Source organism: Haplochromis burtoni, unplaced genomic scaffold, assembly GCF_018398535.1.
Source record: "Haplochromis burtoni strain Fernald_Lab_line unplaced genomic scaffold, NCSU_Asbu1 Contig_1, whole genome shotgun sequence".
Classification (NCBI taxonomy): domain Eukaryota; kingdom Metazoa; phylum Chordata; class Actinopteri; order Cichliformes; family Cichlidae; genus Haplochromis; species Haplochromis burtoni.
Window position 1 is genome coordinate 5,189,722 of NW_024582362.1, and position 26,231 is coordinate 5,215,952.

General features: G+C 42.2%; 1 protein-coding gene across 2 annotated transcripts in view; it reads left to right on the top strand.

The window, feature by feature from the left end:
• myripb (myosin VIIA and Rab interacting protein b) overlaps window positions 1-26,231 on the top strand; it is a 114,832-nt gene that overhangs the window by 48,025 nt on the left and 40,576 nt on the right. For both annotated transcript variants that reach the window (XM_005912104.3, XM_005912105.3), the window contains exon 3: window positions 12,776-12,997. In XM_005912104.3, coding sequence (XP_005912166.1) covers window positions 12,776-12,997 — 222 coding nt within the window. The remainder of the gene's footprint in view (window positions 1-12,775; window positions 12,998-26,231) is intronic.

Here is a 26,231-nt window from a genome sequence, read left to right on the forward strand (position 1 = left end):
ACATTGCTTCGATCAGCTTTATAATCATCTCTGTACTTTTTGGGTCAAGTGTTTTTCATCTTCCTCTTGACAATACTTCACAGACTCTTTGTGGGGCTGAGGTCAGATGAGTTGGATGGCCAATCAAGCACAGTAATAACATGGTCAGCAAACCATTTGGCAGTAGTTTTGGCTCTGTGGGCAGGTGCTAACTCCTGTTTCAAAAGGAATCCGCATCTCCATAAAGCTTGTCAGCAGAAAAGAGCATGACGTGCTCTAAAATCTCTTGTATAATGCTGCATTGACTTTCGACTTAGAGAGGAACAGCCACCATCACAGACTTCACGCTGGACTTCAGAGAATTCCTCAGTTCTTCCTCCCAACTATAAGACATTTATTCTCTAAGGAAATGCAAAATTTTCTTCCATTTTCCAACAGGACTTTGTACCACTGAGCAACAGGCCAGTTCTTTTTTTCTCTTTAACCCAGGTAAGACGCTTCTGATGTCGTCTTCGTCTTCAAAATTTGAATTGATTTTTCCTCACAGTCCTCTTAAGGCTCCCTGTTCCTTGCGGACGATTTCTTACCACACTACTAATCTTTCATTAACATGCTTCAGTACGGCACTATGTGTACAGCCAGCCTTTTAAGCAATGACCTTCTGTGGCTTACCCTCCTTATGCAGGGCGTTGATGATTGCCACCTGAACAGTTGTCTAGTCGCCAGTCACGATTGTAGTTGTTTACTGAACAAAACCAAGAAATAAACACTATTTATACGTTCTGAATAGTAATTTAAAACTGGAAATTAAATATTATAAAACTTGATTTTCATGAGATATAACCTATAGTCATCAAAATCAAGATGAAAAGGCCTAAAATATTTTACTTTCGATGTAATAAATGTAAAATACATGAAAGTTTACATTTTAAACAATGCTGAATACTTTCAGATGCCACAGTATGGCTCTAGTTACCAGTGTTGGGGAGTAATGGAATACATGTACGGGCGTTACATATTTAAAATACAAAATATGAGGAATATGAGTAGCCCGACACGGAACCCGACGTATTAGTCAGAGGTCCCTTTACTACGGTTAGGAGCCGTTTTATATAGGCGCGGAATAGTTTTCTATACAAGATTGCTGCAAAAAGTGCAGCCTTCCCTAATGTCCACCCTATGTTACTCATTATATTAAGATTTAAACATTTAGTTGGTATTGGTATGGCGAGTAGCCTTCAGTAATAGTAATAAATCACACAGCAATAGTACATTCATGTAGTTGTAAAAACGTTTGATTCTGTAGTGGAATATGTAGCGGGAGACTACTGTACCCATAAGGCTGTGTGTGGGGGGGATCTTCTGGTAACGAAGTAAAGTTGGGAAACTTCATCCGAACGTGCTGAGTCCAGTGTCCTCCTTGTACATGGTGTCAGAAGTGCGAACGGTGGGTCTCCACGGTATTTTCGAGTACAGTACAGTGCAGTTAATTTGCGAGAGAAGTCTTCGCATTGGTGACCTGAAAAAGACCGGCATGTTGGAGGAAGGAGATGGGGTCAGCGCACCGGAAAGCATGGATTCTGAACGCGAGGGATCCACACATCACGATGGCGACCACAGTACAAATAACTCCCCCAGAAACATTTGACTTTTGTCATCCTGCCGATTGACCAAAGTGGATCAGAAGGTTCAAAAGATTTCGCATTGCAACCGCTCTCGACAATAAATCAGATGAGTATCAGGTTAACTCACTCCTGTACGCTATGGGAGATGCTGCTGATGACGTTTTGGCAGTTTTACCACTGAGCGATGTAGATAAAAAGAAATATGCAACTGTCAAAGAGGCATTTGACAAACATTATGTAGGAAAAAATAACATAATTTTTGAAAGAGCACAGTTTAACTCCAGACGGCAACAGGATGGTGAAAGTACAGAGTCGTTCATCACTGCTGTGCACAAACTTGCAGAAAATTGTGCATTCGGAGTACTCAATGACGAACTCATAAGGTACAGAATTGTGGTTGGCATAAAAGACAAAAGACTGTCCGAGCAGCTGCAAATGGACTCAGAGTTGATTCTTGCTAAAGCCACTGAGAGAGTTAGGCAGAGCGAAACAGTAAAGAAACAACAATCAATACTTCACAGTAGCGCGGCAGCGGAGAAAACACTGAACATGGACACAATACGGACAAATACAAAACGTGGGAAAACGCAGACGTGGCAGAAAAAAGAACAAAAGCCAATCAAGCAAAGTGAAAAGGAATGTGGCTGCTGTGGTCGCAAGAACAAACGCTCATGGAAAGAATGTCCAGCCAAAGAGGTACAGTGTTGAAAATGTCAGAAGAAAGGACACTTTGCTGTGGTCTGTCGCAGTAGCACAGTAATGGAATCGGTGACAGATTTCAGGGCAGCATACCCAGATGATTTTAAAGGTTTAGGAATGCCGAAGGAGTCTTACCACATTGAGATAGAGCAAGGAGCTGTACCAATAGCCCCATCCGCCTCAAGACGTGTTCCTCTTCCCCTCAGAGATGCCGTGAGAAACGAGCTGCACAGAATGGAAGAAATGGGAGTTATCTCCAAAGTCACTGAGCCTACAGAGTGATGTTCAGGCATGGTAGTGATCCCCAGACCAGCAGAAAAGCCCCCCAGAATATGTGTGGACCTCACACCCCTGAACACATCCTCCCAGCAGTAGATCAAACACTGCAATGATGAAAAGATGCTAAAGTGTTCACGAAGCTCGACGCCAGGTCTGGATTCTGGCAAATTCCGCTCACGCCAGAGTCGAGGCCACTCACCACCTTCATCACGCCTTTTGGGAGGTTTCAGTTCAACCGCCTTCCTTTTGGCATAGCATCGGCGCCGGAACATTTCCAAAGGAGAATGTCACAGATGCTGGAAGATTTTGAAGGGGTGATTTGTCACGCCGATGATGTGCTTGTATATGGCAGAGACAGGCAGGAGCACGACCAGAGGTTGCACTGTGTGCTCCAAATGTTTCAGAAGGAGGGTCTCACTCTGAATGAGAAGTGTGAGTTTGCTGAAAGTCAAATAATCTTTGTGGGACACAAAGTGTCAGCAAACGGCATTGCGGCTGATCCCAACAAGGTAACAGCAATCCAGCAGCTGCCACAGCCTCAGAGTGTGGAAGATGTGCGCCGTCTCATGGGCATGGCCAACTATCTTGCCAAGTTCATGCCACAACTAGCCACACTCACCATACTGTTAAAGGAACTGCTAAAAGACAGAAACGAGTGGATATGGGCGGAGCCACAGGAAACAGCGTTTCAGAGACTAAAATGGATACTAAGCTTTCCAGAAGTGCTCGCTCAGTAGTCCAACCCAGCAGATACACGAGTCGCTGCAGATGCATCGCCATACGGTATTGGAGCTGTTCTCACTCAGAAACAGTCTGACAACTCCTGGCGACCAGTCACATACATCTCAAGCGGTCTCACAGACATGGAGAGATGCTATGTGCAAATAGAAAAGGAGGCGCTCGCTGTAACGTGGGCGTGTGAAAGACTGACATCTTACCTCATGGGATTACAGTTCACTCTAATCATGGATCACAAACCCCTGGTCCCTCTCCTGAGCACAAGAGGTCTGGACGACCTACTTCCACGCATCTTGAGATTCCGCCTCAGGCTGCTGCGCTTTTCTTTCACCATGGTCCATGTTCCAGGGAAAAACCTCGTCACCGCTGATGCCCTCTCACGAGCACCGCTGGCGGGGTCTCCCTCTGCTGGGGATCTTCAGCTGGAAAAAGAGGTGGAGGTTTTCGTGGATTGTGTAATCTCCCATCTCCCAGCCACAGATAAAAGGCTGGAGGAGATTAAGTTGGCGCAGGAAATGGGTGACCTGTGTAGAAGGGTGGTGAATCAATGTGTGACAGGCTGGCCAGAAAAAGGTAAACTAGATCCAGAGTTAAGGGGGTACTGGCAATACAGAATGGACTTCAATGTCATTCATGGTTTTCTTATGAAAGGGGAGAGATTTGTTATACCACCTCAAATGAGAGCAGAGGTTTTGTCACATTTGCATGAAGGCCACCAGGGCGTTTCAAAATGCAGGGCCAGAGCAAAAGAGTCCGTGTGGTGGCCGGGCATCTCTACCCAAATAGGTCAGATGGTAGACAGGTGCGAAACATGTCAAAAACACAGGTTACAGTGCCGTGAACCAATGCTGGCAACGCCTGTTCCCGACCGCCCATGGAAAAAAGTAGGCATGGATCTGTTCGAGTGGTCAAAGAAACATTTCCTGCTGATTGATTTTTTTTCTCAAGGTACATTGAGATAGCTGAACTGAGACACACATCAGCAGAGGTCACTATTAATGCTATAAAAGAGGCCTTTGCAAGGCATGGAGTTGCCAAAACTGTGGTATCGGACAACAGGCCGCGATTTTCATCAGAACAGTTCAAGCACTTTGCTAAAGAGTAGCAGTTCACACATGAAACGAGCAGCCCCAGGTCCCCAAGCTAACGGGGAGGCAGAGCGCGCTGTTCGTACCATCAATGTGGTACCTGTGGAAAAAGTATTGTGACTACAACAGAGCACTGCTAGCGTACAGGGCCACCCCACTGGAACATGGGTTCTCACATGTACAGTTGCTCATGGGGAGACCATTGCCACAAGCAGCGGCAAAGCTGGTGCCAAAGTGGCCCGACTTACAGGCTTTTTGCATTAAAGATGAGGAGGGGAGGCGTGAGCAGGCAAAACACTACAACCGCAGACATAGAGTCAGACCGCTTCTGGATCTATCGTCAGTACAGAAAGTGTGGATTACTACTGAAGGAACCACTGGAGCAGTAGTTAGACCTGCCAATACCCCCAGATCTTATGTGGTAGAGACAGACAGGGGTTTTCTGAGGAGAAATAGGAGCCACCTTAGACCAACAGGGACTGTTACCAGATCTGGTCGAGAGGTGAGACCTCCTGAAAGATTGGATGTGTAATTCTCTGTAGTTATCCATGCATGCCCTATTCAAAGCTGGGTTAGGCTGTTAGAGATGCTTACAATACTGTGTTCCGTTTAAATGTAAGTGAACAAATGAGGGATGTGTATAATCTTCACGTTTGATGATGCTCCGCATTTCTGTTCTTGTGAACTGTTTGAGTCGTTACGAAGTATGTCTTTAGCTAAAAGGAGGAGGTGTAGCGGAAGACTACTGTACCCATAAGGCTGTGTAGGGGGGATCTTCCGGTAACGAAGTAAAGTTGGGAAACTTCACCCGAATGTGCTGAGTCCAGTGTCCTCCTTATACAGAATGCATTTTAAAAGTAACCTTCCCAACACTGTTAGTTACTGGATGGTTCGTGTAGTGCCACTATGAGGTTGACATTTGTACTCTGATATGGACTAATGTACTGAGTTTTGGTGCATTGGGAAAGGGTTTGTAACTCTGATTTTTATTCAATAAAAGTTAGACTTTGGAGCTTACTCCATCTTCTGTAGCCTGAAGTTCTAGGGCTGCATGTGTTATTTTTTATTTTTTCAGTGGATTATTCATTTGACACTTTAATATTTTAACTTGCACATGAGAGGGATCCCTGCCATCTGCCTGCAAGCTATATGATTTCATCTCAGCTCACCAGCCTCTTCACACCTGCACATCAATCAGCAGCTTGCCAGCAACCCAACAGCTGAATGTCACAACTCCTCTACCTTGATTTGTATTACCCATGTGCCAGTCTGCTACTGCATTGCAGAGGAGAATAAGAGTTGAGATTGTGGTACTCGCTGCTGTCTCTTGGAACCAGCATTGAAGTTAGATGAACTGTGTAAATCAGCTTTATCCTGCCGGGGTCCAAAGGAAAGTTTTTTTTCTCTTCATTCGAGCCAAAATTTGCTTCAGGTGTTCATGCTCAAAGTCAGAAATGTGTGTGCATGCGCAAGAATTTAGTGTGTAGATAAGTCACTACAGGCTGAATAACATCAGGAGGGGATGTCAAGCTGAGATCCTGACTCAAGCCTGAGTCCATACAGGCAGCCAGTCGCACTTCCATTAGTTGAAAGGACATCACATTGATTACATTCATTTCCTGAAGATTGACCTAAACCATCAATTCTTAAACCTTGCCCTCATTTTCACCTTCCGCTAAATTTAATCAATTGTTCAGTCGAACACTCTATGATTTGCAGTGAGAAGCGTTTCTTTTTGACCACAGAAGGGACACAGGTCCCACTGTGTGAGTTTTGTAAACATCCAAACACAAGTCAAAGTACTTCTTCACATTTTGTATTTTCCACTTTGAAGTGAAGGCAGCTTAAGTGCTCAGAAAAGTCTCGAGTTCAGTTATCAAAGCGTTTAGCTGCTGTACACTTGAAAATACTCGGATCAATAAATACAGACACACACGCACACACACAGTTTCGCTACACTAATACTATCCTGTCACCCCAGTCTTTGCTCACATCCCTCTGCTCCCAGGCTGTGTGAGTCACTGGGATTCTGGTGAAGTGCAGATGCTGGTTTTGCAGGTTTCTGCTGCAGCAGGCAGATCAAACATTTGATAAAAGTCTCTGTGGTATATTTTATGCTCATTTTCTCTGCTGTGCTTTGCTCAGCAATACCAACATGAACTTAACAGTATCACTACATGTGACCCCCACCTTCCTGTGACATGCTACCGCCACATTTTTCCCTATTGTATTAAAGTTGTGCCATTTATCCAAAATCACACTGCGCATGCCAGTTTTTTTTACCGTGTGTTATATCAAATATTTATGTTCTCTTATGTGCTTGTATTTTGTTTTTAGCTGAGTGCGCATCTCTATAGTGATGAATTAACTTTAAAAACACCCTGCATGGTCTTTAAGCAGGCTTCGATTCATGCCATTTCAGATTTCACTAGTCCCTCCATATTTGCTCAGAAATGAAATCCCATTCCTTATTCATAGATGGCGAGTCTCTCTGGCCTTCGTATAGAAATGCAGCAACCTGAAGTTTAGAATAAAGAGGGATTTTTAAGTTCTTAGTAATATGTTTTACTGTCATGATAGTTATTCTGATGCTACTTACTCATTACCTTTGGATTTAGCTAATTGTGTGCCTGTTCAGCATGCAGTCATGTGAAACAGAAGCTTTACACAGGACTCCATGCTATCTATAGAAAATCTAACTACACTGACCCATCGTTCAGCAGCAATAACTTGAATTTATACTTTTCTCTATGAATTCATTAATCTCTCACATTGTTGGAGAGGAATTTTGTTGCTTCTGTGTTGAAGTCAGGACTTTGGACTGGACCATTGCAATGCATTGATTCTTTTTCTTTTTTTTCAGCCATTCTGTTGTAGATTTGCTGCTGTGCTTGAGATCCTTGTCTTGCTGCATGACCCAGTTTTGGCTAAGCTTTTAAAGAGGTGGTCACACTTGATCATAATCCAGGTCATTTGATTAGCAGGACTTTGCTGCTACTTACCCTCTTAATTCCTATAGAAGCAATAAAGGTGGACTCAGTTTTTCAGAGGGCTGCATAGAGTCCTACCAAACCTGACTTTTTCCACATGACTATAGTTATAACACAGTTGCTGATGCTGACAGACGTGTTTCCATATCTGTATCTAATGAAATCACTTTTGCTTTGAAGTTAAATGTAAAAAAAAAAAAGATCAATAGATGGATAGATAGATTGATGAGATATAGATATATGATATATATCGATGGATAGATAGATATTTGCGTGGGTTCACTCCGGGTATTCTGGCTTCCTCCCACAGCCGATCTGATATCCTCGTGTTGATGTTATTCCCACATCATGTGGGAATAACATCAACACGAGGATATCAGATTGTGCTTCCAAAGACATGCAGTTAGTGGGGATAGGTTAATTGGTAACACTAAATTGCCCATATGTCTGAATGTGAGTGCGAATTGTTGTCTGTGTCTGTGTTAGCCCTGTGACAGACTGGCGACCTGTCCAGGGTGTACCCTGCCTCTCGCCCTATGACAGCTGGGATAGGCTCCAGCGCCCCCCCCGCGCGACCCTAAAAAGATAAGCGGAAGAGGATGGATGGACAGTAGTGATTCTTTACAGTGATTTTTCACAGCTAATCCACCTTATTAATCACAGTGACTTTCACTTGTGTGCTAGTCATTAGCCCTTGGATTCCAGGCCAGTTTGAAAACTGGTATTTTATCTGCCCTGGACAAAACCTTCCTGGATGTCCACTCAGCCTTGTGCTGGTTCTTGGTCTCTTTAATTGCATCCAGAGCTATTTTGGCTGCTACCTGCTGACGATGCCCCTTGGAAATCAAAGCTGGTTTCAGAGTAATTCACATTTGGGCATTTGTGATGCCAGGCTTAGGTCATCAGTGCAACTGTTTTGAGAGCTATAACTCTTGAGCTCTGCACTGAGCAAGAGAACAGCTGCTGAGAGGGCGATATATCATTTAGAAAGAAACGGCAATTGTTTTTGTTTTCCAGCCAGACTGCAAAATGCCATTATCTAGATTACAAATCTGACCATAACATGATTCAACATCACCCAGAAACTTAAGCCTAAGCCAGCCTGTTTGTCATCTGGGAGACTGTGTCATCTGACAGAAAGAGAGAGAGAGGAATGGACATTACGGAGAGGTGGAAACGGAGGGAAAATTACTATGTTAATGGATGGCTGACAGACACTAGGAGTGTGAGTGAGAAGGGGATGCAGGGCAGACTTGATGGAAAAGGAGAAAGAGATGAAAAAGACTCGAGCTAATAGATCTTCAGCACAAACAATATTTGCTGGGAGTGACAGATTTTCAGAAATAGCCTGAACATCATTAGGTCCACATATCATCCCAACTCTTCTGTATTGGATTACAAAACAAATTAGTATTCAGCGGGTGTGCTCTCTCCCCCCTCTTAAACCCATGGCACCGTCAACATGTGCACTGCAGCAACTTATTTGCATAATCAATCGTTTTTAATTTAACAGTTTGGCATCCTTAAACTTTCAGCACCTGTAGAACTTTGCAGAGCTGCTACAGTTAATCATGTCGACATTAAGGAAGGCTTCAGTAATTAATTATATTATACGCATTTCAAATGCAGCGAGGAAACCCAGAGATGGTGTGAATACAGTGCTAGTGGTTAACCTGCTCTACCTGGCAGTCTTAAAATAAACTGAGCCGAGATGAAGTAAAATTGATAAATGTGACAGTTAATCAACAGTTTGGCAATGTAACTATATAAATATTGTTTTTAAATTCATTTAATGGTTACTGTCATTTTCCAAACATTCTCAGCCCATTCTTTTATAGTAGTGCAATACACATATTGATTGACAAAATAAGATTAATTTTAATGAGTGACTGACCTTATTTAATAAATAAAAATGTAGTATTTTACCCTCCTTTAAAGATGAAAGAGTGATTTTAAAACAGTTCACCCTCATTATTAAATTATTTATGGAGCTTTTTGTAAGCACAGCGCTCTTATTAAACCCAAGATCTATGTGTGAATCAATTAAAGATCAACAAGAATGTCTCAGGCTGCGCTATAGGAGATAAATCTCTTTGCATAGCACAAGAGAAGATGTATAAAAGCAATGTACTCTGAGTTGGGTTAAAAGAAAATGTCAGTGTTACCACAAAGTCCAGTTATTAACTATTTCGCACATTTGTGTGTTTTGTTTTTTTTAAAGGGAGCAACTGGAAGAAGACAACGACATTGGACCAAAAAGATGAAGCAGAAATTTAAACAAAATATTTGTGTTGTAGCTTAGTAAACTTAGTACAGTAGGAAAAACAGTGATTCAAAACAAGCAAAATTACTGTGCAATGAACCTGCGACCTTGTTGCCTTCGAAATGGTTGCTTTGAAGACTGGGATCAGGTCTCCGTTCAGTCGTAGTCAGTAGTCAGCTTCCACGCGACGTTGGTGCATTGAAACACTGTTAAGATGAGGTCAGTTTGCTATGAGTTTGACTGAATGGGGTCCAGTTGACCATTATATGCAATCTATTTGTGATAATATGGCAATTAATTATGATAAACCTGTGAAAATTGCAAATTTGTTATCATCGTCCTTCACATTAACTCCATACATTCAGAGTTCAGTCAGAAACCCAAAGATCTGAAACAGAAATCCTTTATATAGGATAATCTTGCATATATACCGAATAACAAATACTAATAAACCAGTCTGCAGCCAGAGTGTCCTATTTGAAAGAGACTCGTTTCAGACAAGTTGCTCTCAGTGCTGCAGACTGACTAAGACTGACTGCAACATGTTGTGTCATGTGTTTATATAGTAGATGGCGGTTATTTGCAAACTTTCGCCAGTCTGTCTGAGAGTGATCCTCTGAGGTGGACCATGACTGTTTGGAGACGGGTTGCCAACCACCCTGTGATCAAAAATGAGCTGGTAATTAAATGCAAGCACAAGGCAATGGCAGATGTTCCCCTTTTCTTTCACAAGGAGCTTGCAGTTCTATTTTTTTACTCTAGCATGCCTGAGCTATCAGCCGTTAGCAGGAATTTTGGAGCATTCTTTAAAATGTAATGCTATAATATTTCCAGCACATTATTATTATATTATAAGCTGTATGCCAAACACCTGTTAAAAATCAGTAACTCAAAACGCTGCTTTGTGAATAGAGAGCGCCTTGTGTTATTTCTCACTGAGGCCAATTGTGCCTCACTGATACCTGGATGACCCACATGTATCTACACCGATTACTCTGCACTGAGCACAGGTTTTCATGTCTCATTAACAGGGAAATGAGGTAATGTGAAGCGATAGCAGGCATGATGAGCACTCTTTGTCTTTGGATATGTGTACATTTGCCCGATCATTTAATTAAATGGCTATAGCTAGCTGCAGTCTAACTGGGCTGCTCATTAAACCCATAACACGAAAGCAGAAAGGCAAAATGGATCCTGATCATAATCAGGATTGAGGAAAATGATTTCCAGGCAATTGCCTCTTTAGCTTATTGAGATATTAATGTTCTCTGCATATATTTCCCTTGCTTTTGTTTGCGCACATAAATGTGTTTTGAATATTTTCATTTATCATTTAATTTGAGTGCAACCAATATTTGCCAGCTGCAAAACTATGAAAGCCTCCTTTTGAATACGTTTTTGGTATATAATTGTTTATGTCCGTGTCCATATGCAACGCCCACGCTCGTCACCCCAAACCCACCTCTTTCTCACATGGCGCTGTATATGAAATGGTTGGTTCGTCTTGTTATTATGCTACGTCTAATGATGCATAGGAAAAGCAATCAGCGAGGCGGCAGAGGAGATCTGCTCGAGGAGCAGCGTTAATAACTTAGGGAAGCAGGAGAGTGCAGGGTCCCCGCTGGTTCGACACAACATGTACACAAAATACACACAGGAAATTTGCAATATGCTGCATTCACCACACTTTTTGCTCCCTACTTAATTTTTCATGTATGACTTAGTGGTTTGGTTAGGATTGACTCTGTGGTGTAAAGAATACTTCTAACGCCTGTGGTATGCACATATAAGCCCCATCTGCCATGCACATGTGTGCATCTGTGAGATCAGCGTAAGCTCAGTAGGCCGTGACCTGGCTGAGGGTAGGGTAGAGGCTTTAAATAATTTACCCGCTGCCCATTCAAGCTGAACTCACTTTCACACCTCGCCAGCAGCAACATCTCGATCTCTGCATCTCAGCTGCCGCTCGTGCCTAATGACAAGTGATGGCTGATGATGTAAACATGGATAAATGTGTTCTTACTCGAGCTTTCCTTCTCACTGAGGGTCATTTTAAATATAGCTGACACAAGTGCAACATCGAATGATGATGATGATGATGACGATGTGTTTATGATACAAATGCGAACCATTACATAATTTATTGTAGCCTCTGCTGATTTTGCATTTTGCCCAGTAAGCACAAATCCTGCAGAGGTAAACCCATGTGCATAGTTAATGTGAACACTTGAGGCTTCGGATAGGAAAGATGCTTTGCTGGTTAAAACACTGATTAACAGTCCGTATTATACTGTCTCTCTCATAAGCTTAATACCCAGCTACAGGTGAAGGATATAAATTTAGTCTCACTTAATTTTTGGAAGCTGTAGGATTGTCAGAGTCAGCTGAGACTGTGGATTATTGTTTGCTTTTTTCAGTTGGTTTTGTTCAACTTTTTAGCCTAATTCCTAATTGCTGATCAGTGGAAACAGTTCTCTGATGTGATCAGCGAGTCTCTGTTCATCATTTATGTGATTTTAAACCTTAGTTTGAGTAACTCATCAGAGGCTTTCTATTTATGCTCCTTTTTTTCCCAGTCAGGCTCGTTTGTGTGTATTGACCTTCAACTTAACTGCGATTTAAGCCAGTTTATTGTAATTATTCCAAACCTCATAATATCTTGATTAACAAACTACAATTCAGTTTCATCTGATGCTTTGGATGCGCATGACATGCTGTCCTCAGCGGAGTTCCGACTGAAGTGCAAAAAAAAGGCATGACAGGTCCTCGCAAATTGAAATGTCAGCCATCACGTTAATTCCACAAAATCGGCGTAAGGGAAAGAGAAGGCGTTTGAGGCAGAAACATGGAGCAGCAGAGTGTTTTCACCAAACCCTTGACCCCTTCTGCCCTTCCCTTGTTCACCCCCCACCGCCCAATTTTTCATTTGCCACAGTTTTTTCATTCACTCTGCATCGCGGCGTCCTCCGCCGTTTTCACGTCCTACCTCTCAACCAGGCGCTCACATCCCCCCCCTCTCTCTCTCTCCCTCCCTCCCCTCATCCTATCTCTCTCGCTCTCTCTCTCTCTTTCTCTCTCTTTCGCTTTCTCTCTCTCTCGCTCTCCCGGTTTCAGCGAGATGAAGCAGGAGCTGGCGGAGGAAGGCAGCAGATGCTCCATCCTCTCCAAGCAGCACCGCTTCAACGAGCACTGCTGCATCCGCTGCTGCGCGCCCTTCACCTTCCTGCTCAACCCCAAGCGCCAGTGCCCGGACTGCCAGTACAACGTCTGCAAGACCTGCTGCACCTACAGCAAGAGGGACAAAGCGTGGCTCTGCTCAGCGTGCCAGAAGGGCAGGTTAGTGTTTCCACGCAGACACGTTCACATACACACCCTGGGCAGAGGCAGGGGAGATTAGGTCAGTGGAATGAATGAGGGTGAGAGATATGAGAGAAGCTGTGAATTGGCTGACTGGAGGAAGAGGAAAATTGATGGGGGGGTAAACGGGAGGGAATTTATGAAAGAAGAAAAGAAGATTAAGTGAGGAAGAGGGCTGTAGGAATACTGACTCTGAAGGAGACAGATAGGGAAAAGTGAATGAACGAGAGGGAAAGGTGGACTTTGATGGTGACAGTGCCTTAAGGATGGGTGTGTTTTGAGTCTTTTTCTGATTTTTGTTTTGCTGCTTTTTTAAACATCATACTGTCCAATCCTTTCTTACTGAAACATCCCTCTTTCCATTTGCATTGTTCTGCATGTTTAAAATGGTGATGAAAGGGAAAAGTGCAGGGCAGTTAATGAAAAGGTGGAGAAAAGTTATAAAATAAATGTTACGATTGTTGATATGAACTGTTGGTAATAGAGATACAACAAGGCAGTGGTGATGAAAATTGGCACGTCTCCATTTTTCTCCAGCAGATTTCACATTTACATAAAAAGACCCAATTTCTACAGTAAAATAAATGATTTCTTTCTGCTTTTCTCCCAAACAAAAAAGTCAGGGTTTTAAAGGAATCAATGCATGTTTGTGATTTGAAGGACAAAAAAACCAAAACAATCAGGAGCGTGTGAGGCAGGGGAATGCCAATTGCGTTTGCAAATGACTGCTGTGTGTGCATATGTATGTGTCTGTGTCTGTTTTGGGCTGTTTATGCATGCAGTTTTGTCCAAAGCCTTGGGAGTTATTCGTGTGTCCCGACTTGCCATTAGATGAATATTAAACTCTCTGTGTCTGAGCAGGTTGTTGAAAATACAACGCCAAAGTGTGAGTCCATTTGTGGTGGATTTAGTGGGGTTTGGGATATGATATATATGTGTGTGTGTTTAGGCTCTAAGTATCAGCTTGTAAAAGCTTCTTTTGTATGAGGTGATGTCTTCAAAGGTGTAATTTTGTTGCTGTAATGTTAGCAACACTCCAGAAAAAACAGCAGGCATGTGTATATGTGCTGCATTTAGCATTTTCTATTTGTGTGTGTGTGTGTGTGTGTGTGTGTGTGTGTGTGTGTGTGTGTGTGTGTGTGTGTGTGTGTGTTTAGGGTTAGGGTAATAGGAGTGGACAGGATTTAAAAGCGCAACAAAGCCGCCGAAAAAAAAAATTACGCCGCCCCTCACCTTATTTCATCCCCTCAGTCGCCTAGCTCTGTCTCTTTCTGTCTGTCATTGATTTTTGCTGCATGGTGTATTGAGTTAGACCCGCTGCCCTCGGTCCTGGTGTGTGAGACAGGAGGGAGAAGGAGGAGTGGGAGCAGGAGAGGCAGCGAAGAAGAGGAGGAGAAGGAGGGAAAGAGGTGATGGTAGTCAAAGGAGGTGACAAGATTTGCATCGATCATCTCTCCCCCTCATCTTCTTCTTCTTTCTGTCTGTCTTCCTTTTGAATGTGTGTGTGTGTGTGTGTGTGCGTACCTCTGCTGGGGGCTCTGTAATGTTCTCATTACAGCTTTAGACTGAGTCACAGATGGACCTGATGTCACAGCATTGCCGTCTACCAGCTACATATAAATACAGCACTTTTCATTAGCGCATTAAACAAGCTTAAATCTGGTTTTAGCATGAATTACTCTCTCTGGGTGGAGTCATGTCGTTTGGAACAGCTTTCACTGGGAAGAGAAGGCTGGAATTTGATTTTCAGAAATAGCTATTAGTTACGATTGCAAGAAAATGCACCGGTTTGATGCAACTTACCTCCTCATCAACAGTATTTTCATTAGAGAAAACATCGAATGAAATACAGTGTTGGTCAAACTTACGAGTTGAAAAAACTTCATGGGTTTTGTCTCTTTTTGAACCATTTCTGCTGAATCTAAATGCAAAATCTGTTCGCAAAGGAAACAAACCGCCAAATGCTCTCACTCGCATTCACCGGCTGTCCATCAACATTCACAGTGGCGTGGCCACGCTGCCCACAAGTGTGATCCAACTACGGAAAGCAGATTTGTAATCATTGCACACATGGACGCACTCAGAGGCTAAAGTCACCCACTCACACATGGATGCCTATTAGAATGTATGCATGTATATCCAGGCAGACTTATGCTCGCATGCAATCAGACATGAGGACGTGCATCGGTTATATGTTTGTTAATTAAGTGTGAGCAGGACTGGTTGACATAGATGTTGTAATGGGTTGCATAAATGTTTCAGGGCAACCACAGAAATGGTTGCGTGTCGATGGCAGATGGTATCTGTAGAGAAGACTCAGTGATTCGGCAGCTTTGTAATAACACCTTTCTAGCCTTGTGAAACACGCATATACACACACACTCACACACACACACATATATATATATATGTATGTATACACACACGCACCAACTGCATCTGTCCCCTCCTGAACGGATGGGACAGGCATGACCATTTTGCAGCCTGGTTGAATTGACGGCATCCTCGGCCCATGGTCTTCAAACACACACAACCACTCACACACAGTATAAGCACACTTGTCACACACCAGTGGTTTTTATCGGAGAAGTCAAAACATTTTAGCGGGAACTGAAAAGTAATTTTTTTTTCTCCTTTCGGCTCTACACCCAAGCACTGGTGAGAATGTTAAAGGGGCAGAGAGGGAGTAAGTAAGGTCAAGAGAGAGGAAGAAGAAGGGAGGGCAGAAGGATGAAAAAGGAATGACAGAAGAGGAAATGACCTGTCCCAGTTATTCAAGAGTGGAAATGCAAGTAAATTCTCCTTTTGCTGTGTCTCACAAATCGCTTTGTTGCTTTCTCTTTGTCTCTGCCTTTGGAAAAAATACTTCTCTGCTACCTCAGCCTTCTCTTGCTTTTAGTTTAGTATTCTCTTTTCATCCATCTTTTCCACATTTACATTAGAGCTACTGCAACTCCCTGCATTTAAACTATAGGGGCTCCTCTGTGCATCTCTATATAGAGTTGTCAGGCAGTGTATGCACAGAGGGCTGGTCTGCACACAAATTGCAAAAAAACAAAACAAAAAAACCGAACAGACAAAATGTTTGTACTGTTTTCGTAATCTCATCCTAAAGCATGACTTTGAGGAGATTATGGCATCTGCTACGCTGTACAGTACATGTACGCAAACACTCATGCAAACAGGCGAGGCTTACACACAAGCACATGCATGAGGAATTCACAGAGAAGCAGAAAGCCATGCTGAAACTTACATTAATTGTTTGGGGGTTTTTTGCCATTAATTTTAATGTTTTAATCAGATCACGCATGGATGCACATCATTTTACTGTGCAGCTTATGGATTAGCAAGAACAAGCGCAAACAGATCCCTGCACATATACCTCAGAGTCCTCTTAAACAGACATTTCCATGTGCGCTGCTGCAGTTACGATGTGACGTTAGCTGTGCATCGTACATCGTAAAGAGCATGTAGTCGCTACTGGTAACATGCAACCTCACACATCCACATATATGTTACATCCACTCACTGCTACAAATAGCACTCCCTGTTCAGTCCTAGAAGCTGTTTGTGAATCCGGGAGGTCCTTCTGTTTGTTTTCATGTCTAACGAGAACCATATTGATGGTTCACACCACATCTGAATGATTCAGATTTGTGATTGACAGAGGTTGTCAGTCTCATAGCAATAGGTTCATTTAAAAGGAGATGAAGGGGTGCTGATCAGATGATTCACCCAAAGGAATGTGATGCTACTGCCTCTGGTCTTGTCGTGTGAATACTTTGTTCATGGCATAAAAATGCATTTGCATAGAAATCTAACTGCATCAGTAGCATGTTTAGATCATTTTAAAATCGTGACATTTGACAAATTCTCTAGTCTGTTTCTGCCATTTGATTCCACCTGCCCATTCTTCCATTGTGTATTGTAGACTATTTATTGATTGCCTAAATCTCCTTGTGCTGACACGCTGCCATGCTGTTCTCACCACAAAGCCCCATATTGAAATCATTTCAGCTTTTAAGGCAAATCAATCTTGTAACTGTTTAATTGATTTTCTTAAACAGCCCCTCTACACCGTAGCTCATTAATGCTACAGACACACTGGGGGAAGCAGTAGTTGGAGAGGCAGCATGACCAAAATTACAGAAGCTGTAATCTTGTTGCCTTTGACATGGTTGTTTCAAAGACGGGGGTCTCCAACCACTTGCAGTCAGTCTTCAAAGAGACTTTTGGTCTCGATAAAACTGCAGTAAGATGGAACGGTCTCCTTTCAGTTTGTGTTGGAATCTGGTCAAGTTGGCAATGACATGCAATGACATTTAGCAAGAAAATTACATAGCAGAAAGCAAGCAAAGCAAAACCCCGGGTGTACAGCCTTAAGCACAGACAGCAGAGCAACACAGAGACGGACAGAGAGTAACAGCAGAGGGGAAAAATTGCTGGGGGTGTCCTCTGGTCCTCTAATATACTGGGACCAGTATCCCTGCCCCCTGCTGCTGAGTAACTTTCCCACGCGCCCAAACACAGCTGCAGAGGTCAGGTACAGGCCAGGGTACGGGCAGGGCTCTAGCTGAGTGCCCTGCCCAAAGGGACACCCTTAGGTTAACCCTTTGCTTTGCCCTCTGACAATAGGTCACAACATGGTCAAAGGTCACACATTAATCCTAATTATTAATATATAATCTTATAACTACATAGGTTCTTAAAACACTTCAGTGTAGTTCAAAGTGTGTGTGTGTGTGTGTGTGTGTGTGTGTGTGTGTGAGTGTGTGTGTGTGTGTGTGTGTGTGTGTGTGTGTGTGTGTGTGTGTGTGTGTGTGTGATTATATCGTTGATATTTTATCGTGATGTGTTTACTGTTTTGGTTGTGCTGCATGAAAGACGTTGAGTGTGTATTAGGGAAGGTTAGTTAGCTGGAGAGCGAGTTATGCAGGAGAACTCTCAGCAGCATTAACTGCCCTGTTACTGCACCACCTTAATAAACCATGGTGAAGCAAAATGTCTTGTGCTTAAGACTCTACATGAAAGTTAAAATATATATGGTCAGTGCGCATAGATATATAGTGTATATAGTTACATAGTTATACATATCAAACAAAAATCCACCACACATCTGTTTGCATTTATAAATTAGACAGCAATTATTTAGAAACCTTCGCCAATCTGAGAGTGACTGCAGTCGGTCTGAGCTGAAACAGTTGTTTCAAGATAGGTGCAAGCACTTTGTGATCACAAGTGGTTGCTCAAAGGTAGCTTCTGGGCAACTAGTTGGCCACCACAACCACTTGCAATGGAAAAATTCAGTCAAGTTACCAGGCAGCCACCGGTTTTTCAGGGTTACAAGAAGATTGTTGTCTTGTTTTTACTCTAGTCTGATAGAGCCAGACAAACAGGTTGTTTTGTACAGCTGTATATTTTTTTCTTTTACAGTTTTATTAGAGTGCATGAATTCAAATATGCAGCTTTTATGTTGACTGTGCAGTTTCTCTGACTTTTCACCTGCCTGTCTCCAAACCCATTAATCTTCCCCCTTATCAACACCTCCACACAAATACAAAATGTAAGCATGAGATTTAATTTTCTTTCTTTTTTTTTACTGCATTCACATTTTTTGCTCATGAATATTTATGTTAGCGTCTCCAAATCATCCCAAAACAATAGCGTGTGTGTTTACTAAGACACCGGTGCAAAAATTCAGTGAACTCTCACGCTGCTGCCAGACAAGCACCTGCGGCTAGCAGAGGAAGCAAGTCACAGTGTGATCTTTTTCTGTCCTCCTTGCGGGGGTATTTTTATCAGTGTGGGTGAGCAAGACTATAGTCTTAGACAGGGAGGGTGTGCCCTACAGCGCCAGGCTGCAGATGAAATGTGTCTCATTTTTAATAAGACATTTGCATGTCTGTCTTGCTTTGTTTCTTGCTGCTTGTTTACTCCATGTTTCTGCCAGGTTTCTAGCAGCTGGGTGCACCGTGCATTGCAGGACAGGTTGCTGTTTTCCAATAAAGAGCCTAAATAGAAAGTTGCAAGCCTCAGTGGGTGAACAATGAAAGTCCTGACCCCCGCTTTCATTCATCACAGTGCAGCACTATCAGTTTCTAGGTTGGAATGTTTAAATCACACAACACAGTTAACCGTAATGCAAATTAATGTGGGTGTAATCATATTTTGCACTGCTGGGAAATATAATTCCATGTAAACTTGCTCAGGTTTATTAAAATCAGCAGCAAAAATTGACACTAAACTGGGACTCTGAACATTCCCATACTTCCGGGAAGCTTTTTTATCAGAAACAAGAGTGCAGCTGAACCAGCTCACAAACCCTGCATCTCTCTGAGCTGCAGGCACAGGAGAGAGAGCCACTAATCACCCTCTCTGCTTCCTTCTCCTCCTCCTCCTCTCTCCCTCCTTCACGGCCTTGTCTCGTGTCCAGCGCAGCTGACACAGTAGCCACCAGTCGATCATAACTCCTGCCTGTAATTTGCATTTCATAGAGTCACCCGGGACAGCAGGCACGCGCACGGCCTCTCACAAGATGCACACACAAACGCACTTACGGCACCCAGTGTACATCCACATCAATATATTTTAGTTTTAGCATGCACACTAATCTAAAACTGGGACTTTTAAGAATCTCTGCTGACCCAGTTGTGGTTTGAAAACACCAGGATTGTGCTTGAGCCTGGATGTGCCGAAACTTTTAGATGGGTGATGTCAGTCGCCCATATGAAACTGGAACAGTAGTAGTAGCAGACTCTCATGCCTTTTCCTATTTCTTCATCCTCTTGTGGATACTTGTTTCTCATTTGTTGTGACTTTGTCTGCCAATGGGAAATGCTCCAATGTGAGTGTGTTTGCTTTGCAGCAACAATTCAGTAACTGTATACTTAATCCTTACAGATTAAGCTCAAACCTTTGGGTCTCGCTTCTCTAGATATCGACTAATAAAGTTTAAGCGTTTATTAAAACCGAATAATTTCTCCTACTCATTGTCTGAGTTTTCTTTTTATCTTCCCTAACTTTCAGTCTAGACGGTTTGATTACCTCTCTTTTTCTTTTTTTCAAGCGATCCGAGTGTTCTCGCAGGAAAATTGAATGTCGAGTTTTATCGCAGACTCCATGAAGAACAACCATTCAGCAGGCCATCTTGCCCAAAAGTAGCCGAATTGCCCCAGTAAGTCAATTTTATGCAAGCTACAGGTCCATCTCCTGAGTCTAGGATCATACCCACTCTACCTAAATGATATAGCTGTATTTACAGTTAATATAAATGGGAATTATAAATGTGCTGTAAACTGATATAGTTTTCATTAAAGCAGAGTTTTGCAAGGAAAATGGTTTAGCTTAGATGTAGCCTTAGGTTCAAAGAAACTCCTTGCCTTTTCATTTCAGTTCCACTTAAGTTTTATTCAGGTATATTTCTCACGTTAATTGAAGTGTACTTGCTTGAATTTTACTAATGCAATTTGTGCGTGTTACTCTCAAACTAATTACTATAGAGTTTGGTAAGCCTTGAAGCACTCTCTGTGTGTGTGTCCAGTAAGGATTTGTGTGTGTGTGTGTGTGTGTATGTGTGTGTTTGTGTGTGTGTGTGTGTGTGTGTGTGTGAATGCTTGTATTGCAGTACTTCTTATCGTGTGGCTCCTTGTGTAGCATAAAAGCCTTTTCTCTGTAGGGGATGAGGTCTTGTTGAAAGCAATAAATCACTATTATTCAGGTAAACATGCGAGCGCACACATGCACAAAAAGAACCTTGGACGTTCCCTCTTGTGGGTGTGCTAATTCCTGTCAGTTGTGCTATTACCAGTGTGTTATTTTGCAGCTATGGCTCTGAGTTATTAATGTCTCTCTGATGTGACTAGTCAGGCTCCACATCCCAGGCCTCCTCCGTGTGTGTGTGTGTGTGTGTGTGTGTGTGTGGGTGGGTGGGTGAGACTGAATCAGTTACACCTCTGAACTGAGCACCTCTCCAGGTCCAGTTGTGGAGCGAGCTACACTGAAGCAGCACAATCCGCAGTGCCTGTGATCTGATGTGTACCAGCAGGTAAAATCCTGTAATTTCTCGACCGGGGAAACTGGCTGCCATGTTGTAACGCTCCATGTGAAGCCAGTGATTTACAGCTTTCAGTGTTCACACAGCAAGCCTGCAGCACCGAGGTGATTGGAAATAAATAAATAAAGCAGTTTGTGCAGTAAGTTGGCTAGTGGTTTATAACACAGGCTATAAAACTCATTTTTTTCATTGTGGGTTAGTGGAAATGGAGACAGAAAAGTACCTACTAATGCTGCTTTATAGTCGAGTCTATCTTTTGTGTGTTCGATTGGAAACCTTTATTGGAAATTTTTTCCACTCAACCTCTACATTTGAGTAAATCTTTAGTCCTGACAGTGTCTGGTTGGTGTGTGGTACGATACTGCACAAAAGTCTTGATTTCTTTACATTTTGTTAGGAAAATGGCAAACGGGTCCATTAATTAAAACGTGTGCAAAAATGCGTGGAAATACCGTGTATACAGCAGAAGCAGCGTTTCTACAATTCTAATGAAATAATTGCTATGATCACCTTTAGTCTTCAGTGTAACTTGAACTCTCTTATGTCTCATTTCTTTAACACTCAAAGCTGTTCTTTAGATGTTGGCTCCCTTTTGTTCCATCATGGACCCCCAACTCCATAGCAGCTTAGCATCTAGACCCTCCTCTTACATTAGCTGCAAAATTATTATAACTAATATTCCCTTCCACTAAAAAAAAGAAAATGAGTCATTTTTAGTTTATTATTGATTTGGTAAATCAAGCAAACTGTATCCTCCAGTATGGTTTAAACAGACTTCACATATTTGTGGCTATTAGTGCAGTGCTGCTGGAGAATCTGTGTGTTTTACTCGTGTCATTTGAGGTCAGCACTTTTAATCCATCTACTAACATTTACAAAGTAAAGACCTTGTAGCTCAGTAACTACTGCACATTGTCTTACTCAAATAGAAATTTTAATATGCACATTCTCCCTTTGAGCCCTCTCCTCCCTCACTGACTCACTCTGTTTCACAATGACTGCTTTTGCAGATGTGATCTATCAATAACATCTTCAGCAGGGGAGATACCCCACAGTACAGCCATTCATGTCTGATATCCTGATGGACTGGCAGGGGAAGATGTGAACTCAATGATTGGCAGATCAGTGGAATCAATCTCTGGTTTTTGGTTATGAATTAGGTTTAGTGGCTTTCACAACACACTGAGATCACAATTTATTCCTTTTCCTGTAAATCTTCAAGAATTTGGCATGAAATGAAAAATATTGCATGAATAGTAATAGTTTTTTTTCCTCATCCTAACTTCACCTCTCACTTTTTCTCTTCCTCTTCTGCACCCTCATCCTTCCCTCAGGCAGATCATCCTGTCTGATCTCCTGTCACAGTGAACCCTCTGCAGTGTAACAGAGGATATTATTGCTGCGGGATTTTCATACTCATTGCACATTCTTTGGTTTGAACCCAAGAGTCCTTTTAATGAAAGTTAGGTTTTTTTTAACCCAATTTTCCAGTATTTTTATACATTCTGTCAATGTTGGGTTAGATTTCACAAGGATTTAAGAAGCATATATCCTGCAAAATGACTACTGAGAAGGATCTGCAAGGAGCAAAAACTGTAACATAAATCCTTTGATTGATTAAATAAATACACTGATCCATTAATCATGGCTTAATTGAACTAACAATTACTTTAAAAGTAAAGCTTCAGTTTCCCTCTGGAAATGACTGAACAGCACAAAATCTCTGAAATACAGTTTTGGTGCAGCTGTTGACTAAAAGAGAGTTTAATTGAGTGTGAACATGGACATGAGCATGGTTATTGGTGTCAGACAGGTTGGTGAAACACCCTGAACAGGACTCTAGTTTCTAGAGGGTACGTCACTGATAGATGAGCAGGGATGTCAAACTCAGAGTACATCATGCGCCATATACAGCCCACTTTAATATTAAGTGGGGCATTGTTTGTTTTTTCAGTAATATAACGTAGAAGATCGGCAGAAAAGTGATCGAACTAATTGAATCATTCTGAAAATCAAAATGTGCTTGAAATTGCACTAAGCTATAAAAAACAGGCTAATACTTTGAGTGTATGTAGGTCACTACTCCCCTGCACTACATGCTGCAGTTACATTTACTGCGACCTTTTTTTTTTTTTTGTAAATAAAGCCAAATATTTTTGGCTGATAATAAAAGACAAGCTGACTCCGCTAAATATCTATTTACAGTCTACCAGATCTGTGATTCAAATTATATTTGACATGAGCTGACCTTGTTCCAAACACCCGAGTTTGCCAGATGTGGTTCAGCTGAGTGAGTCATGAGGTGTTTAATCAAAGTATAATATGTCATGAAAATTAGAAACAAGTCTTTGAATGACTTTAATAGACTGGCAACATGTCCAGGGTGTACCCTTCCTCTCTCACTGTGACCGCTGAGATTGGCTTCAGCTCCCAATTAGCCTGAATTAGTTAAGCACAAGAGGATGGATGGATGGACGGATGGACGAGTTTTGAAGTAAAGAGGAGTGTGTTCAAATAAAATTAGGAACATAAACTCTTAAAGGTTTTCATAGTTACACATAAATGCAGTAAATATTTTATGTATCAACATAAAGTATAAATACATAACTGATGGAGTAGCAGTTCACCAAAACACATAAAAGTATCAGTTAAGTTTTTAATAGCTGATCAAAGCTATTGCTATATTTTCCACTTAAGGGAAAGCACAGGTGTAGTAATGATGGCTGCATTCCACTTTGATGATGTCACGCTTTTGCGTGTGTTGGCTCATTGTGATGGTGTACTGAAAAACTTGTGTGTAAGTGAGTCATTATTAATTCACCCTGTGCTTCCTCCAAAGAGAGGAAGCGTCTGTGCAACACAGCATAAATTACCATAAACATGTAGAAGGTTTTATTTAATTAACCAGGTTCATTTTAAAACAGTGTTTCTGATTATGTGACTTTATTGCTGCTCGCGTTTTCTTTGACAAGACTTCAGAGGGCTGCCTGATATCCGTCAGTTGTCCTTGCAGCATATGCTCGGGCATGCTGAGAAATATAATGCACACATCTGACATGTGGACTTAATGCACTGGGAAATGGAGCCAGTGTAAATGAATAACAATTAGACGAATATGCTAATTTCACTACCCCACTTTCCCTGTGCTGTTGCCGTTCCGAAGGACTTCAAGTGGTGTGTATGTACACATCCTTATTGCGCTCTCTGCTGCATATCAATAGCTGTACATTGCTCCAGGCCTCCTGTCTCATTGCACCTCCTCTTCCATTTTTCAGCGCTTTAAATGAGGCTTTGTCTGTGCATCACTGCGGCGCTTAGAGCACTCCGTTCACCTTGTTTAGTCATGATTTCCCACCTGAGCGAGGAGTGCTGTTTGATCTCATTTGTTGAAAAATCACATGATGTTATCAAGTCTGTACCTCCTGCTGTTTCTGGGGCTGGTGGATTGGTGCTGGATACCTCCCTGCCTGCATTGTCAGTTTTGAAACAGCCGTGTGAAGTTTTCCACCTTCTTTATTGTTAATCATTTTATCTACTAATGTCACCAAGAAAATGGAGGGATAGGATTCCCATTTAAGCATTTACCATAATTTCAGAGTCTCTGTATTAAGAAGTGCGATTCTTATGTTCTGTACCACAGGGCATGCGTTTCACCTCCTTGTTGTATTGTCATATATTAAAATCAAGTACAAGTTCTCTGTCAGTTTTCTAAAAAACAAACTGGTTTCAGGGATTCTTTGCTCTGGATGTTCTACTGGAAGAGTTATAGATTTATACTTTCACTTTCTTTTAGTATGTTCCCAAAACATCAAATCTAAATATGGACAGATCTATTTTTTTTATTAATCTGTTGGCAAAAAAGCCACAGAACATCTTTCAGGAGATAGCTCCTCTGAACATGGAATGACCGCTGATCCATAGCAACTAATGCAATTGGAAAACAATAGGAATCCCCCTCCTTTTCTGTCTCTGTGTGCCTTTCAGGCTGTGTGTTTAGAGCAGCAGCAAAGGAACCCGGGTGATGTTGTCTGATTCGAATGGGATCAAAGCAGCTGTTCATATCGGAGCTGCCAATGTGAAAGATATCAAAGCAGCAAGCAGACATACTTGTGCATCGATCTAGTTCACAAACACACACACGCACGTATGCAAACGCAAAGTGAGGTACTTTGTGCACATTTCTTGGCATAAGAGCTCGCAAATAAGAGTGCAATGCACAAATGTACTCTGCGCTGCTATTGAGACTTGTGGCAGCTTTTTATAACAAATAGGGGGCCATGTTGCAGAGATATGTCGCATATGTGTCGGTTTTCGTTGTCTTATTTGCAATGTGTCTTTATTGTGTGAGTCAACGTGACTATTAATTTATGTGTTATGTGCATTATCGAGTGCTTTTACCTGCAGAGGTTTCTTTGTGGAAGCCTTGCAGGTTCTTTCGTGATTACCTGACTTGTAGATTCATGCATTTTGAATGAAGGCTTTCTCCACAGTTGTGGAGCCTCTCTCTCTCGCTCTCCCCCACTTTCTGCGTCACCACTCTCTTGCTTTCTGTCACTCTCTCGTTCTGTATCCCAGCCTCTCTCTCTATCTGAGGCATGAAACCATCCTCACTCGCCCTCGGCTAGGATCATTTTTCACCCCAGCAAACGGCCGCAGGATTCACACATCCACGCTGTTTCTGTTTACTTCAGCATACACATCTTGAGGGGGGAGGTATGTGAAGAATACGTAAGTGAGTTTGAAATCCCCTAAACCTGGGCCCATCTCCTGTTGACGGTATGAAAAAAGATTGCCTCTCTACCTGCAGAGGACACACACGGACCTAACAGATAAACATGAATCTCAAGTGTTTACAAGCAGACAGACTAATGCACACTTCGGGGATACAGGACAAAGTATCATCTGGAAGAAATATATATATTTTACCACGAACACACTCAGAAATCTTGGTACAAACATAGACTGCGAAAAACTCAAAGATGGACAAAGATAAAAGGACAAGGAAGAAATATGGATAGAAGAAATGAGGTGAAGAAGAGGTTAAACACATCTTTGGGTTAGATCATGCTTGCTAATCCCTTTCCTTACCACCTCCACACACACACACACACACACACACACACACACACACACACACACACACACACACACACACACACA